The sequence below is a fragment of the Gopherus flavomarginatus genome, chromosome 15, assembly GCF_025201925.1.
Source record: "Gopherus flavomarginatus isolate rGopFla2 chromosome 15, rGopFla2.mat.asm, whole genome shotgun sequence".
Classification (NCBI taxonomy): Eukaryota; Metazoa; Chordata; order Testudines; family Testudinidae; genus Gopherus; species Gopherus flavomarginatus.
The window spans coordinates 14,805,588-14,823,195 of NC_066631.1; the positions used below are offsets into that span (position 1 = coordinate 14,805,588).

At 47.6% G+C, this 17,608-nt stretch overlaps 1 protein-coding gene across 2 annotated transcripts in view; it reads right to left on the reverse strand.

The window, feature by feature from the left end:
• Positions 1 to 3,767: 3,767 nt before the first annotated feature.
• The window catches only part of LOC127034784 (somatomedin-B and thrombospondin type-1 domain-containing protein-like), a 34,721-nt gene continuing 20,880 nt past the window's right edge, over positions 3,768 to 17,608 (reverse strand). For both annotated transcript variants that reach the window (XM_050924014.1, XM_050924013.1), the window contains exons 4-5: positions 5,465 to 5,623; positions 3,768 to 4,287 (exon numbers count right to left, since the gene is read on the reverse strand). In XM_050924014.1, coding sequence (XP_050779971.1) covers positions 4,182 to 4,287; positions 5,465 to 5,623 — 265 coding nt within the window. In that variant the 3' untranslated portion in view covers positions 3,768 to 4,181. The remainder of the gene's footprint in view (positions 4,288 to 5,464; positions 5,624 to 17,608) is intronic.

Genomic DNA, 17,608 nt, shown 5'->3' on the forward strand with positions numbered 1-17,608 from the left:
TTTTAGCTTAAACTTTAACCGCCCTGTGGGAAGCAGAGGCCCTAAACAGCATAGCCAATGGGCTGTGCTCCAGGCTCAGACAGGAGCAGTGTCTCTCCTCGCCCCCAGGGAGCACAAGACAGGTACAGCCTGCTACCCCATGCATGATCCCCGGATCAAAGTCATCCAGCAGAAGAGTCACGAGGACTGTCTGGACCCCAGTATGGATGAAAAAGAATGAGAATGTTGCTCAGAAAGAGCTGTAACGGGTCTGGGCAGTAATTGGTTCCCCATACTTTGATCGGACTGGAGGGTAAATCCATTTTGGGATGAAGTAATACACAGCTAAATGTGCTTTGGAAATGGGTATCCCCTAATGCCTCATTTTCTGATACTAGGAGATTTTCAAGACCTTGACAATCTGAATGGACAGTATAAATGCCCTTTTAAGAGCAACAGCTGTTGCAAAAAGGATAATGCTACATAATAGAGCTTGATTGTCACAGACGGGTGCCAAGGCAAAGCAAACAGGCCAATTCAGAAAAACATTTGTGATAAGCTAGAGGAGTTATGTCCATCCTCTCTATATACATAACACTGCCATCACGGCAATATTACCTAGAAAAGGTGTAATACAGCTATATTTGTGGCAAAGCATTTGTGTTGTCCGTATATAAAATGTGCACCTCTCACCCCCATCCTTCCCTTTTAAAGAGAAATTAAATTGGGGGTGGTGGGGATATTTGACCAATTTAAGGTGGTTTTGGGGGTTATATTCCACACTTCAGTTACACTGTAATTCAATTACAATGTAACAAACATACCTTGTATCTATCTCCACTCCCTTTGAAATCATCATCTCAAAGCAACATCGGAGAAATACAATGGATTATCCAAAGGCATTACTTTCGCTTGGTGATCTAGGGCTTAAGTGTAAATCAAATGAGATTAATCAAAACCTTAGGGGTGTTCAGTTTAATTCAGGCAAAAACCGTTACTAGAGGCAATTTACTGGACTAGGCAGGTCTCTGCTCTGCTCGAATGGTAGAACGCTATGAAATAAATGATGTTACAGATTGAGTGGGATACTTATGTTTTAGAAACAAGTCAAGAACTTGTGAGGAACCAGCTAAGTGACTAGTTAGATGGTCTCTAAGAAAACCACATAATGGAATAGTTGGGTCAGGGGACTAAACTGACAATTTTCCTTACATCCAACGTTAACCCGAATTCTCACACACTATTTTCCTAACTCAGAGTCCTCTAGGATCTGTACCATCTTCAGTCAAACGGTCCATCTTTATCCTAGAAAGAAAAGGGATTATAATGGTCAAGAATATTATCTTGTGAAATGTATCCAACCACGAACCTTAGGTTTTTTACTGTCTTTATTCAAAGTAACTCAAGTACATGTTTTTGTACAACAGCAGACCTAGCACAGGATATGGCTGTGGATACATGAAGTGATAAGGTTCAGAACAATTACTACAATATTAAAAGCTGGAAATTGTTTCACTCCAGAATTGTGTTCATTGAAAAAGACATGGGAGCAACACTAGGAATTCCAAATGCCAGTGCTCTGGTACACACAGAGATGGGGACAAGCTCTTGTGCTATATGGAGCTCGGTGGAGCTTAGAGCAACAGGAAAAGCCAGTAGAAGAACAAGGAGCCTATTAGTCAGTGCTTAAAAAAATATATATTTGGTAGAGATTGTTTATAAGGCAGGAGGTTGGATATAAGGCTGAAGGTTGGATCATAATTTTTCCTTTGGCCTGAACATCTGTAGCTGGGGATTTCAATGGAGCCAAGTGAGTTAGGAGCCCAATTCCCACTGAAAGTCAATAGGAGACTGGTGTCTAATGCCTTTAGGCCTCATTGAAAACAATTTCTGCCTATGAATAACATCCATGAAGGCTCAGTTTCTGTCAAGTCAGGACACAGAGGCAGGGGAGGAGGGGGGGGGAAAGAGGCTTGATAGTTGGACCATATGACTGAGCTCCTATGGAGGACCCATGAAGGAGCCGAGTGGCAGGTTGGAGCATGTACATATGTGCTGTCCAGGTGGGTTTGTTTTGTTTTACCTGAGATTTGAACCTGACTTCCCGAGAACAGATTTGACCAGCATACACAACTCCATTAGAAAAAGGAGAACATGGCCCCTGAATTGGACACAGACAATATGACAGAGGAGGATACAGAAGCCATCAACTCAAATGGACCAAAAGATGCTAAAGAGATAACATCAGTGGACACACAAAGGGAACAATGCCATCAGATAACGGTCTCACTGCCACATAAATAGCAAGGCAAAGCCGAGGCCCAGATTGTTAACGCAGGAACCACTGATCCTTGCATAATATTCCACTGCAAAAGTGTTTCTGTTACACTAAAAAACCAGTGGAGATCTGATCATTTTATCGGACGTAGAACGGATGCAGTGAAGGGACAGCAAAGAAGTAGACACAGGGCCTGTTCCAAAGCCCCCTGAAGCCTTGATAATGACTTCAGTAAGCACACGGTAGGCCCTGTAGAGTCCAATCCTGTGATATTAATAGTTATGGGTGCTCAGCATCACACAGAATCAGGCCCTTATTGTGCTCCTCAGCCAGACCAGAGGTTGTAAAAGGCCAACTGTGTTTCTATGGATAAACTATGGTGCAGCTAACAAATTTATTTAATAAATGAATTCTCTCTGAATAATGGTCGGTCTTCCAGCTTTTCAGATTGTATGGCCTCTTCCCAACTGGGAGATGTTTTATTTTTCAATTAATAACCTATGTTAAATGTAATTTGCAAAAAGCCAACTTTTGGACTGAACTTCCTTTGGAAGGAGCAAGCACAGCATGCCATGGAGAATAACAGTGCCATGGGAGAAGCCCACAGAGTGGAGGGAACTACGTCAGGAAGAGGCCCAAGGAAGCACAGTGTAGAAGCGGGAAAGTCACCTGTGGTCTGACCTGGGAGAGTAGCCCCAGGATTCTGTATGTCATCACGTGATCACATACAACCTAGGAACCAAAAATATCCTAGACTGTTTTTCCAGACATTAAGCGAAGTAGTTGTCAGTTGCAGTTATTCCAAAGTCCCCAGGTCTCTGGGACATGATCCACCATCAAAAAAGCATTAACCATTTTCCTCTTGCTTTTAAAGTCCTCAGATTAGGGGGTGGCTATTCCAAGGGCTTCAGAAAACTCAAGACCAAAGTGCACTGAGGTCTAACCCTCTTCAATAAATAGAAAGTTTGAAGGTCCTGAACCGTGTGTTACTGTCATCTGAAAAATGGGGTGCAAGTGTGGCTGAGATATTTTACTGGGGCAGAGAGAGAGAGCGCGAGCTCATATTTTTAAACATATTATATCACTCATGTTAAAGCATTACAAACAACAAGTGGAGAAAAAAACTCTTATGCTATTTTCTGTACTTTTCCCAAGACAAAAGTGCAGATTTGTCACTGCCTTTACTCTGATCTTGAGGAGATTGAATGACATGTAATACACCATCCTGTTTGAATCACTCAAGTATCAAGAGAAAAGCAACGCAATCAACTTTAAAAGTTCGGAAGCACAGAGAAGAAAAGTTGCATCTTTTAAGACTTTGCTTTTTGAAAGGAATGTGTGAATGGCCAGTCGAAGGACTTGGGTTTTTTTGGAAACAGTTCCACAGCTAACTGACATTTCCCATGTCATTCCAAATAACCATGACATCACTTCCTCTCTCAGATTTGGCCTCATTCCAATATTTGTCCATCATTAACTTTGGTGCTGGGGTTCTAACAAATTTCTTCTCTTTTTAAAAAAATGTTTTTTTAAATAGGTTTATTGCAATTTTCTTCTTTTCTTTTGTTGTTAAAATCTGCAAAATAATGGGACACACACAAGAAGAGTGGTCTTCCATTCTAGCTGCAGTGCTGGAGGTAGGTAGCAAGGTTTCAGCAATAGAAAGTCCAAAAGAACAAAGACAGGCTTGTGTTTTCAAGCAATACATAGGTATGTGGCCAAAAATATAAATTTCATAGGAAGTGAGAGTTTCTAATGAAAGTGATACGAGGTAAAAAGTGTAGCAAGAACTTCATTCAGAGGAGGTCTGTCCTTCACTTCTTCTGCCTGTTTTCTAGTGATAACCAGAAAAGGCTGGGTCATCAGCTTCAATCGGTCACTCTCCCCTTCTCCTTGAAAGTTCATGACCCAGGTTGACAGAAGGTTACACAAAGATGAGCGACAGCGGAGGACACACACAGTTCTCATGCAGAGACTCCTGGATCCACGAACCCTGGCACCCAGCAATGGAGGTAGCAGTCCAGAATGTCCTGAAATTGGAAGCACAGCCCAGGAGCAGGACTGGGTTAATCTTCCATCTCACAGAATCCACCACAGCTCCATGAGCAAGGGTGGCCCGTGAGTGGAGCTCCCAGCATTGCCAACCCCAGATGTTCAACAATCATGAGCCACCTCCTTCCTCTGCCCCAAATCACTGGCTTAAAAATAAGAAGCTTGTAAAAATTAATAAGTTTACGGTTCTTTTTATTTGCCTTCTGGTTTTCAAGCACGACACATTTTCAGCTTTTCTCTGCAAAAATGAAGGTCAGAAGTGTATTTTTCTGGGTGAAAGCTAAGAGTCTTGTGGGATCACATGACTCCAGGTTTTGAGGAAACTACCAGATAGTATAAAACTCACAATTAAACCACTAGAGCTGGCAACACTGATTCCCACACAGCACAACACGGGCCAGAACAGCCGCTGGGATTCCAGCTATTGCAACCCTGGGGTGCCGAGCGGCATGGACAGGCTCCAGGGGACATAAACTGCATTCAGCTCTACTTGGCCTGGGGAGCGCTGCCTCAGTTCTCTGTAGGGAACGGAAGTCAGAAAGGGAAGGTCTATGAAGACCCTCCTACCCCATGCCCTGGGCTGTTGAGAGCAGCACTGTCCTTGCATGCTGCTCAGTCTAGGTCATTGTCCCCCTCTTCAAATGCCACCTGGCTCCCTTCTGCTCTCCAGGCCCAGCTTAGCATCTTGTCTTAGTCTCCCAGGTCCTGTATAGCGTCGCCCTGCCCCTGCCTCCAGGGGATCCCGCCTCACTTCACAAGTCTTCCTTTTGCTTATGCATCCCGCCTCCCACCAGCAGCCTGTCCTTTGTAGGTGGCTCGGGCACACGCTGCTGCAAATGTAGCCCTGGCAGGAGGAGCTGGGGTTTGCAGGGAGCACATGCCAGCCCTTTGGCAGGACAGTGCAGCTGGCCACTCTGCAAGGAGCCTAACGCTGCCCAAACCCAGTGGGCAGGACTGGGGCAGGCACAGGGAATGTGTCTGCTCACTCTCCCCAAAGGTGGTTTGCGATTCTGGCACCAGGCTTGGGGGCTTCCCAGCCAGACACAAAGTGGGGCAGGAAATAAACCAAATAAAGGACAAAATCCTTCCTCAGTAACACTGACAGTCCTTTGGGCTAAGCTGGCTGAGTAACATCATCACTCCTCAGTCACTTACCTGGCTCCCTCCAGCCCATCCCCCTTGCATCGGGCCCTGCTGCCCACAGCATCCGGCCGGCACTCCACACAGACTTGCCTCTCTCTCATCAGCTGGCTGCTCCACGAGTGCAGGCGGCAGGCGGCTCCCACCTGTTTCAGGCGGAAATAGATGCAGTAACTGGAAAGGGAGAGGGAGAGAATTAGCCAGGATGCGAACACCCCTCTGCAATGGGTTTCTGCTCCCACAGGGGCCGGGGTGGCCTGTGGTGAGAAGAGAGGTTTGCATTTGCTGGAGAAATGCTCCATTTGCCTAGAGACCCAACATGTCAGCAACAGGCCCAGTGCACGCTCTCCTGTCGCTATCTGACCTCCCTGAAATCCCCAGACTTTAAACCAGCTGCTTGAATAACCCGACCAGGATCAGTACTCCATGGGCACACACTCCAAGAGGCTCTCACACAAATCCTCCACTAGCAACATCTTGATGCTAAACGCAACCTGGTAGCAGCCTTGCCACTGAATGAGAAATCCCAAGGCAGGATGGTCACCCAAATCCTGCTGCCGCCTCTGAACCTCACCACATGTCCCTGCAAAAGGAGAAGTTTTGCCCTGGGATTGTATCTGGCATGAGCTTCCCCCGTCAGACATCTCACAGTCATGCCTAGGATGCCGAAGACAACTCATTGCCGCTTTCAGTGCCGTGTGGGAGGAGGAGTGGCCAGGCACAGCCACCCCCAGAACAGCTGACCAGTTGCTCTAAATTTGTGCCCCGGGCCAAAGCAAGCCCTGAATTGGGGAAACATAAATGTTGCCTAGAGCCCCTACAAGGCCGAGTTTCCTTGTGTAAAATGGGTCTAGAGAGATGCCCTGGTTTAGCTACTGTCTCTATAAGTAACTGCTTCAGCAGAGAGCTGCTTAGGGGCAGAAGAACTATTAGAGATTCATCCCTCACCGTGGCATTCATAAACGTTTGCCATCATTCTGCCCCTCGACTGGCTGCGGTTACTTGTCTACCTGATGTTCCTTTCCTGGCCATCCCCAGCAGCTGAGCTTATCTGGGCCTTAATCACCTCTTCAAACAGAAGGGGGAAAAAACAAAACCCTGAAGGCCCCTTGGAGGAGGAGAAGGCGGCTTGGCAAGCTGACAGCTGTAAAGCAACCGCAATGCACTGGCTGACTTAGGGGGATTGCTTCAGATCAGAACTTCCCCTCCTCCTGCCTTTGGGAAAGCTCAGGCCCCGATATCCCCAGTGGTGCAGGCAGCTTTGTTTTGAAGTGTGTAGCCTGTCTGTCTGCATCCCTTCCTCCTCTCCTCCTCACCACTGGCAGTGCCAAGGAGTCTGCCTGCAAGGGGCACCAGGAGCAGTTTCTAGCTTGTGTCTCCACCTGGGGTCATGTACTTCCAGGGAAGGAGAAATCCGCAGCAGGGCCCCATCTGGACAAGAGCATGTTATGGAGGTTCCTTTTGCTGTGCAGCGTGGTGGTGGGGTCACCTGACTGGTTGAGGGAGGCCCTACTGATCAGAATGTGTCCCCTGCTCCTCGGGGGAAACTGGGATGATTTCCTGCTTGCAGGGGGAGTAGAAAAGTCAGTGGGGCTGGATGACCTCACAGCCAGTGCTCCTAACTCTCCTGCATACTAGTCTGCCTCTTCCCTGTGGCCTTGCAGCAGGCAGCATGTTCTCTCTGCAAATGGCTGCTGGGCCAGGTACGTGGGGAGCGGACCAGCTGGGAGCATTTTCCATCTGCCACATTTAAAATATCTGGGGTACATTTGGGATTCATAACCCATTGGCTCCCTGCTGTCACCAGCATGCATACCCAGTTTCTTGGGCAGAGGGACCGCCCGGCTGCATGCTGCCTTCGTCCCTCACTGGCTCCATCTCTGGGACTGGTGTGAAAAGAAGCCATCTGATTTTCAGCCCATCCTGCCCATGTTCTATGGCTTGTCTTGGCAGCATCTACCCATGTAGTCCTGACTGCAATGGCGCCCTGAGTCTCCTGTTCAGCATCAGCTCGCCTGTGCTCCTCAGGCCTGATCTCCGTACTCCTCCTCAGGCTTTGGTGTCCAGCCATGTCTAGAAACCTCTCTACTGTTTGTGGGCTTGGCCAGTTCTTCCATCCATCTCTCACCACTTATCCTGGGCTGGTCAACACTAGACAATTCAGTCGGCTTAATTACATCACTCGAGGATGTGAAAAAGTTTGTGCCCTGTGTGATGTAGTTAAGCCAACCACTAGGCCAATGGAAGAATTATTCCATCAACTGAGCTACTCCCTCTTGGGGAGGTGGATTTACTACAGGGACGGAAGAATCCCTCCTGTTGCTGTGGTCTCTCCGCTCAGAGTGGCAGCCCAGGCACCCATGTACACAGAACTGCTGGATTCCTGTATGTCAGCACCCGGAGTGTTCTCCCTGCACACCCTCCCTTCAAAGCACACCAGCTGCCACGGCTGCAAAGGAAGTGCCATGAGATTCTGCAGGTAAAAACATCAGAGATGTGCACACCTGGCAGGAGGCGCAAGTGACAGCTGCTGTTGCCTAGGCCTGGCTGGAACAGGAAAGCAGCAGCTGTATTCCCACTTTGTGCTCCAATTGAAGGTTTCAAACACTCATCCAAGGGAATTTCAGGAAGGAGACAGTGCAGCAACGCAGCTCCCAGGGCGGGGACAGAGCCATGGAGGACAGCAAGGCGGTTTTCACTGCATGAGGACTGGGAAACTGCTCCAAAAAATGACTACTTTAAATGCAACCATCTTCCCCCAGATTTCACAGGAGCTTTGTCGTGAGGGTGTTTTTGCACATTTAAACCACTTCTGATGTCAATCAAAATGCAAACGCCTCTGTTCTCTTGGGTTTGGACGTGTGGCTCACAGAGTGACTTGTGGGGTGTGAACAATTCCGTTCTGGGAGCTCCCGCTGGGGTGAAACCAAAGAGAAACAGAACGCCTTTAAGAAGTATTGGAACGGCAGCTGCTCCAGTGAGCGATAAGGTAGCACAGATTGGGTGCAACGACACTGCAGCCGTTGCGTGACAGGAGCTGAGGCCAAGGGTGGAGGTGCAGAGGGTTCTGCTGTATTCCAGCCCCGCTGCTCCAAGCTACAGCTTTGATTGCATCCCTTAATTAGCCCAAAGTCATGAGTTGGCATGGAGCTGTGAGAACTCGGCAGCCAGACAGACAGTCAGTGGAACAGCAGCAGGAGGCCCTGGCATTGCCACACTGGGCCCTGGGGCTACTATGCTACACCAAGAAACGCCCCAACTCCCTTCCATGCCACACACCAGCCACTACCACACTTCCCCCTTACTAGCTCCTAGGCCCACCTTGGAAAATGGCCAGGCCTGGTCCCTTCCCTGCGGCTGGAGCAGGCAGCCGCCTATAAGGCCTCTATGCCTCCTCCTTATGGGCTGGCTTCCTAGGATGGCACACAAGCACGTGTGCTGATTGCCACTCAGGATACGTCTGAATGCCGCTGGGAGTGTGCTTCCCAGCCCAGGGAGAGACACGCTAGCGCAGCTCGAGCTATAGCTGAGGGGAGCATGGGCAAGCAGTGACTCGGATTAGCTGCCTGGTTACATGCCAAAGGGGTGTGGGGGGAGGGTTGTATTTGGACAGCTAGACCAAGCCACTGGCCATGCTTCCCCTGGCTACACTGCTCACTAGCTGGACCACAGGGTAAACGCGCCTGGATTGGTTCAGCCCTCATGGCAATAACCTCAGTGAAGACACAGCTCTGTCCACCTATTCTTCCTCGTATTGGTCTCACGCTTCCCCCATTTCCATACTTCTGACCAAGATGTGCCAGAGTTTGTGGCTGTAGAGCAGGGGGCTTGTTCTAACCTTCAGGAGGAGGCTGGAAGAAGACCTGGCCGTGAGAGTAGAAAGGGGGTGGACCAGGGCTGCTTAGCATGGGAAAGAGGCTGGACAGAATGGAAAAAAAAGCAGATGGGGATTTGAGTGCCCAGGATTGAGGGGCAAACGACTCCAAACAGCCTGATACACAGAGGTCTTGTGTTTCTCATTTCAGGCTGGCAGCCTCCTCTGTAGATGCAGATCCACCCCACTGCCCACACCCAGCAGCCGGCAGGATGCAGAGGCAGCAGAACACACTTCTGTTCTCATTCCCTCGTCCACACAGCCATCTCCTCCTCCAGGCAGCGCTGAAACCCTTCTGAGCACCTCCTCAGTTGGATCCCTGCAAACTGTGCTGAGTCCCACTCCATGTAATGATCCCAGCCCTCTGCCCCTCGCCCTGCAGATGCTTCACAAACCCAACTAGCCTGAGAATAGCACTGCTTGTGAGAAGGGGATTTACAGCCTGGGGCTAGTTAATCAGCTACCCTTGCCGCTTATCAGTTACAAGGGAGGAGGCTTACAGCTAACCAGGAAAATCCTAGACAGGAAAGAAAAAAAGATGAAAAAGCCCATTAAAATAATCTGGCCCATCTCACTTCCAATGCAAGATACATTCCCCCAAGAGAGAGCACATCAGACAATAAACTGACTACACCTGCTCTAAAGAGGAACTCAATCTTTTTGTTTAAAGGGATTCCCCTGCCATACCATCAGGGTGCATCTGTCAGTAGCTGAGCAATTTGAAACCACTCTCTGGGCCAGATGTTCCACTGGCATAAGTCAGCATAGCTTGACTGAAGCAAGACCAACTGAAACCAGCTGGCAATCTGGTCTGGTGTGTCCCCTTGCATTCTCTGTGGAGATGGAGCAGGAAGTCAGCCCCTTGATCTAGTCTGCACTGGAGCTGCTTTGAACGCAGAGGTCCCAGGGCCCGCCTCGCCCCTGCTCTCCAGAAGTCAGATCCATGCTGTTTTTGTGACACTCTGCTCTAGCCCCAAGATAGTTTTCCATAGGTCATGGCATGCTCAGCATGGACACGCTCAGAAGCCTAGCATGCAAATGATGCATTTCAGACCCACCATGTGTAACACGGTCCCCAAGGCAGCAGTTCAGCGTTTCCTAATTAACAGCAGATGTGCTTTTGGGAACAACATTGGTAACAATGATTTTCCATCACGTGATGGATTTGTGACTGTACTTCTCACCCGTGCCTTAAGAGGCCTTCAGAAGGGCATTTGCAGCTCACGTGCTGCGACAGTACTAGACGGCTGCCTACATCCATTGGCCAAAACCACTGAGAATGTTGAGATACACAAATAAGTCTCACTTGTTAAATGGTTTTTTCTCCTGTTGTGTGTGATCTCTGTACTTCTGGAAGTAAAGGAGGATCATGCTAATCAGAACCAAGCATCAGCCCCGATCCTGCAGTCTGTTCCATGCGGGCGGAAGGGAGCAATATCATAGCAGCAGGTACTAGCTGGCTTCTCCCACACGACTCTGCCCAGGCACCTCTACCCAGATGTGACACCCACCACTACAGTTCTCTCCTCTCCCTGCCGGTCAGTTGCAGTTTGCAGATGAGTAAATCATACAGAGCAAATAAATTAACAGGACAAAATTAAATCTCTTCTCTTCCTGGAACATTTATAAGCAGGTCATGGTCTATTCGAGATCCAAAATGACTTGACAAATGTTTGCACATCTTGTTATAGCTCTCTGGATTGATCGTGAGCACTCCTCTGTGACTGGTCACTATTTGCTCTTTAGTTTCGATACGTCAGCCAGATCACATGGCACAGTTTCAATGCACGGACTGAAGGGGCAACTACCAGTGCACGTTCGAGCGCTTGCATATTTAAAGCGCGATTTCCGGACAGACTCGCATCAAAGCCTGGTAGCAGCACCATGCACTCAATGCCACGGCTGATGGGATTGTGGGATCAGAAATGCCCACAAGGACATGTAGGGGAGTCACAGGCTTGCCTGCTTCCAAACACGGGTGGCTCCGGATATGCTGGCAATTCTATGGATTTATCAAATGTGTAACACCCCCCAGGAGAACCTGCAAGGTAGCTGTGGCTGCAAGACTAGAGGTGAGGGGCAAGCAAGCTTGGCACGGACTGTGCAGAAAGTCCCTAGCAGTCTGTGGTACAGCAGAGCCCCAGTGAGGCCGGAGGGACAGGGCTTTCTTCAGTGCTGGAACGGGATTTCTGAGACGACAGCACAGAGCTTCTCATCACAGAATTACAAGCACAACGTAATATTATTAACCTCCCTGGCTGAACCCTCAATGCCAGCAAAATGTATCTGTTGATAACTCCTATCTAGCACTCTACACAGGAGCATCATTAGCCCGATTTTACAGGTGGGGAACTCGGGCAGGGAGCAGAAGTGACTTGAAGTCACACAGCAGACCAGTGGCAGAGCTGGGGGTAGGACACAGGTCTCCTGAGTCCTAATCTGGAGATCTTGCCACTAGGCCATGGCACCTCCCTATTATTAATGGAGAATATGAAATAGAGCAAATTATGCCTCGAGCAGCGTCTCTGGAAAGGAGATGAGGAGCTGCCAGGATTTCTCCAAGAGCCTCAAGCTGACAGTTTCTGTACCAGCGCAATGGAGGCACAGACAGTGATAATTCCCTTTCTACAGAGCCTTTCCTCCAAGGATCACAAAGCCCCTTACAAACACTGAATTAACCTTGTCTCATCGCACTGCTGAGAGGCTGGGGAATAACACTATCCCCATTACACAGGTGGGGAAAACAGAGGCACAGGTGAGGAAAGGGACTTGCCCAAAGTGTCACGGTGAATCAGTGGCAGAGTCTGGAAGAGAGCGCAGGAATTTCAGTTCCTAGTCCTCTGCTCTAACCCCTAGATAGCATTGCTTCTCTGTGTAGATATGGCCTTAACTCACCATGTCACAGACAGAAACTGAAGAATACACCAAGAGCGACTGACACAGGAAATGGCTTCCAGGTTTTCTCCTCACCATCCTCCAGCAGAACATGGAATTCTCCACAGGCTTTCTCCTCCCTCATGGCAGCTTCAGCAGTTCCATACATCCAGGATGAGAGCCATGATTTCCCTACACCCCCCTTGAATTTCCCCAACACCCCACCCCCAGTTTTGTGAACTAGTTACATGCCAAACCTGGTGTCTGAACTTTGCGACTTTGTCCTCACCCACAACTATTTCACATTTGGGGATAATAATACCTTCAAGTCAGCGGCACTGCTATGGATACCCGCATGGCCCATAGTATGCCAACATTTTTATGGCTGACTTAGAACAACACTTCCTCAGCTCTCATTCCTCTAATGCCCCCACTCTACACTGATGACATCTTCATCATCTGGACCCATGGAAAAGAAGCCCTTGAAGAATTCCACCATTATTTCAACAATTTCCATCCCACCATCCACCTCAGCCTAGAACAATCCACACAAGCGGTCCATTTCCTTGACACTACTGTGCTGATAAGCGATGGTTACATAAAAACCACCCTACACCAGAAACCTACTGTCTGCTATACTTACCTACATGCCTCCAGCTTCTATCCAGGACACACCACACGATCCACTGTCTTCAGCCAAGCTCTAAGATACAACCGCATTTGCTCCAATCCCTCAGACAGAGACAAACACCTACGAGATCTCTATCAAGCATTCTTAAAACTACAATACCCACCTGCTGAAGTGAAAAAACAGATTGACAGAGCTAGAAGAGTACCCAGAAGTCACCTACTACAAGACAGGCCCAACAAAGAAAATAACAGAACCCCACTAGCCGTTACCTTCAGCCCCCAACTAAAACCTCTCCAGCACATCATCAAAGATCATAGAATCACAGAATATCAGGGCTGGAAGAGACCTCAGGAAGTCATCTAGTCCAACCCCCTGCTCAAAGCAGGACCAATTCCCAACTAAATCATCCCAGCCAGGGCTTTGTCAAGCCTGACCTTAAAAACCTCTAAGGAAGGAGATTCCACCACCTCCCTAGGTAACCCATTCCAGTGCTTCACCACTCTCTGAGTGAAAAAGTTTTTCCTAATATCCAACTTAAACCTCCCCCACTGCAACTTGAGACCATTACTCCTTGTTCTGTCATTGGGTACCACTGAGAACAGTCTAGATCCATCCTCTTTGGAACCCCCTTTCAGGTAGTTGAAAGCAGCTATCAAATCCCCCCTCATTCTTCTCTTCTGCAGACTAAACAATCCCAGTTCCTTCAGCCTCTCCTCATAAGTCGTGTGCTCCAGCCCTCTAATCATTTTTGTTGCCCTCCGCTGGACTCTCTCCAATTTTTCCACATCCTTCTTGCAGTGTGCGGCCAAAACTGGACACAGTACTCCAGATGAGGTCTCACCAGTGTCGAATAGAAGGAAATGATCACATCCCTCGATCTGCAGGCAATGCCCCATCTTATACAGTCCAAAATGCCGTTAGCCTTCTTGGCAACAAGGGCACACTGTTGACTTATATCCAGCTTCTTGTCCACTGTAACCCCTAGGTCCTTTTCTGCAGAACTGCTTCCTAGAAAGATCTACAACCTATCCTGAAAGATAATCCCTCACTCTACCAGATCTTGGGAGACAGACCTGTCCTCGCTTACAGACAGCACCCCCAACCTGAAGCAAATACTCACCAGCAATCATACACCACAGAACAAAAACACTAACCCAGGAACCTATCCTTGCAAGAAAGCCCAATGCCAACTCTGTCCACATATCTATTCAAGTGACACCATCATAGGACCTAATCACATCAGCCACGCCATCAGGGGCTCTCTCACCTGCACATCTACCAATGTGATATATGCCATCATGTGCCAGCAATGCCCCTCTGCCATGTACATTGGCCAAACCAGACAGTCTCTACACAAAAGAATAAATGGACACAAATCTGACATCAGGAATCATAACACTCAAAAACCAGTAGGAGAACACTTCAACCTCTCTGGCCATTCAGTAACAGATTTAAAGGCGGCAATTTTGCAACAGAAAAGCTTCAAAAACAGACTCCAGCAAGAAACTGCTGAACTTGAATTAATATGCAAACTAGATACAATCAATTTAGGCTTAAATAGAGACTGGAAATGGCCGAGCCATTACACACATTGAATCTATTTCCCCATGTTAAGTATCCTCACACCTTCTTGTCAAACTGTCTTAAATGGGTCATCTTGATTATCACTACAAAAGCTTTTTTCTCCTGCTGATAATAGCTCATCTTAATTAATTAGCCTCTTAGAGTTGATTGGGCAACTCTCACCTTTTCATGTTCTCTGTACGTATATATCTTTCCTCACTATATGTTCCATTCTATGCATCCAATGAAGTGGGCTGTAGCCCACGAAAGCTTATGCTCAAATAAATGTGTTAGTCTCTAAGGTGCCACAAGTACTCCTGTTCTTTTTGCGGATACAGACTAACATGGCTGCTACTCTGAAACCTGCTAGTTCTTGTGTTATGTGAAGGATTAAATAACATTTCCTTATTCACTTTCTTCACATCAGTCAAGATTTTATAGACCTCTATCATATCCCTCCCTTATCGTCTCTTTTCTAAGCTGAAAATTCCCAGTCATTTTAATTTCTCCTCCTGTTTCATACCCCTAATCATTTTAGTTGCCCATCTCTGTACCTTTTCCATTTCCAGTCTCTCTCTTTTGGGATGGGGTGACCAGATCTGCACACAGTATTCAAGGTGTGCATGTACCATGGATTTACATACAGGCAATATGATATTTTCTCTCTTCTTATCTATCCCTTTCTTAATGATTCCCAACATTCTGTTTGCTTTTTTGACTGCCGCTGCACATTGAGCGGATGTTTTCAGAGAACTATCCACAATCACTCCAAGATCTCTCTCGAGTGTTAACAGCTAATTCAGACTCCTTCATTTTGGATGTATAATTGAGATTGTTTTCCAATGTGCATTACTTTGCATTTATCAACATTGAATTTCATCTGCCATTTTATTGCCCAGTCACCCAGTTTTGTGAGATCCCTTTGTAACTCTTCGCAGTCTGCCTGGGACTTAACTATCTTGAATAGTTTTGTATCATCTGCAAATTTTGCCACCTCACTGTTTACCCATTTTTCCAGATCATTTATGAGTATGTTGAACAGTAATGGTCCCAGTACCGCCCCTCAGGGATCCACTATTTATCTCTCTCCATTCTGAAAACTGATAATTTATTCCTACCCTTTGTATCCCATATTTTAACCAGTTACTGATCCATGAGAGGACTTCCCTCTTATCCCATGATGGCTTACTTTTCAAAAGTCAATTTAAATTAAATACATTTTTTAAAAAATATTTTTTTTTTTAGAAATCTAGACCTATGATGTGTTTTGGTGTAATTTGCATTATCCTTATGTTAAATTTGCATTATCCTAACGAAATATTTACTTTATTCATATCTCTTTTATATATCTCATTGGCCCTGACATCCCCCCTGTAAATTCAAACACCCCCCCTAATTTCAATTCCTGGCGAAACTACTGCTGAGATTCCCTGGGCACACCTGCCCCTCAGGCCTCTGGTGGTGCAGATCACCTAGGGAAGCACATTATACAAGACCTTCTCAGCACCTCCTGTCTGCAGGCCAGACTGAAAGGACCCTTTGGAGCACTGCAGCGAAGATTGGTCTCCCTGCGCGAGCACAGCCTGCCATCTATGCCAAGCATGGCCCAAACCACGATGCAAATTGCAAATCAATGCTGAACTTAGGAGATGCGTCACCTTGCAACCAAAGTGGGACAGAGACAGAGACAATCTGCTCCACATTGCCAAGTCAATGGAGTATGTGTTCCCCAACAGCAACCAGGCATGGCCAGGATCCAGCCTGTGGCTGGGGAGATCGGCAAGTAATTCTCCTCTCAATATCATCTTTCACTAATAAGCCCGCTTAGAAGTCCAAGCTCCATTAGCTAGGGCCAGGGCTAGTGCAAGTGGCAGACAGGAAAGCCCCAGGAAGCCAAGATGACCAGCCCCAACATGTTACGAGTCTCCTCTCTGCTGGGAAAGTGACGCACCATGCCGAGAGCATAGGGCTGTTAATTAAAGAGCGGTAATGGAGAATACTAGACTTGACCCTGACTAATCAGATTACACAATTGCGGCTGACATCAGCTCCCTGTCTAGCGAGGCAGACCCTTCTGCTCTAGTAACATGCAGAAATGCAGGCGAGACTCAGACGGGGAAGATGCCAAGGGCATACGCATATGGCAGCCGCCCCGGTATGGAAGGAGCTGGACAATGCTCCCAAGGGTTCTGAAGGGAAGAATGAAGGCTTTAGAAGCACACGCCTGTGGTCTATGCCTGTCTTCAGGGATCCAGGATGTAGATAGGTTAGAAGAGCGGTCCTAGCCCTGCTGCATAGAATCACAGAAATGTAGCGTGGAAGGGACCTGGAGAGGTTAGCTAGTACACGGCCCTCTGCTGAGGCAGGACCAAAAAAAACAGAGATCATCACTTCCAGGTGTTTGTCTAACCTGTTCTGAAAAACCTCCAGCGACAGGGATTCCACTACCTCCTTAGGTAACCTGCTCCAGTACTGACATTTTTCCTAACATCTAACCTAAATCTCCCTTACTGCAGATTAAGCCCATTCTGCTTGTCCTCTCTTACGTTGCTATGAAGAGCAAAACAATCCCTGTCCCCTTTATAAACAGCCTCTACGTATTTGAAGACTTACCAGGTCCCCCCTTCACTCCACTTTTCTCAAGACTAAACATTCCCCAGGCTTTTTAACCTCCTCTCATAGATCACGATTATTTTTGTTGCTCTGCTCTGGACTCTCAGTAGAAACAGGGATGGAGGTTTGAGCAATCTCCATCACCAATATTTTAACACAGTACCTAACGTTAGGCTTCCACAGCCATCATCTTTAGCTGCTTAAATACGTGGCCTGGTTTTCAGGGATACCGAGAACTTGACTCTCACAGACTTCCCTGGAGCTGTTGGGAGTTCAGAGCCTTTGACAAACAGGCTACTAACAGAGCTGTGCAAGGCCCTGGTTTAGCAAAGCACTTAAGTACATGTATCATAACCTTAGTCCCAGATTTGGACCTTAGCGTCCAAAATATGGGGGTTAGCATGAAAACCTTCAAGATTAGTTACCAGCTTGGACCTGGTACCTGCTGCCACCACCCAAAAAATTAGAGTGTTTTGGGGCACTCTGGTCCCCCTGAAAAACCTTCCCTGGGGACCCCAAGACCCAAATCCCTTGAGTCTCACAACCAAGGGAAATAATCCTTTTTCCCTTCCCCCCTCCAGGTGCTCCTGGAGAGATACACAGA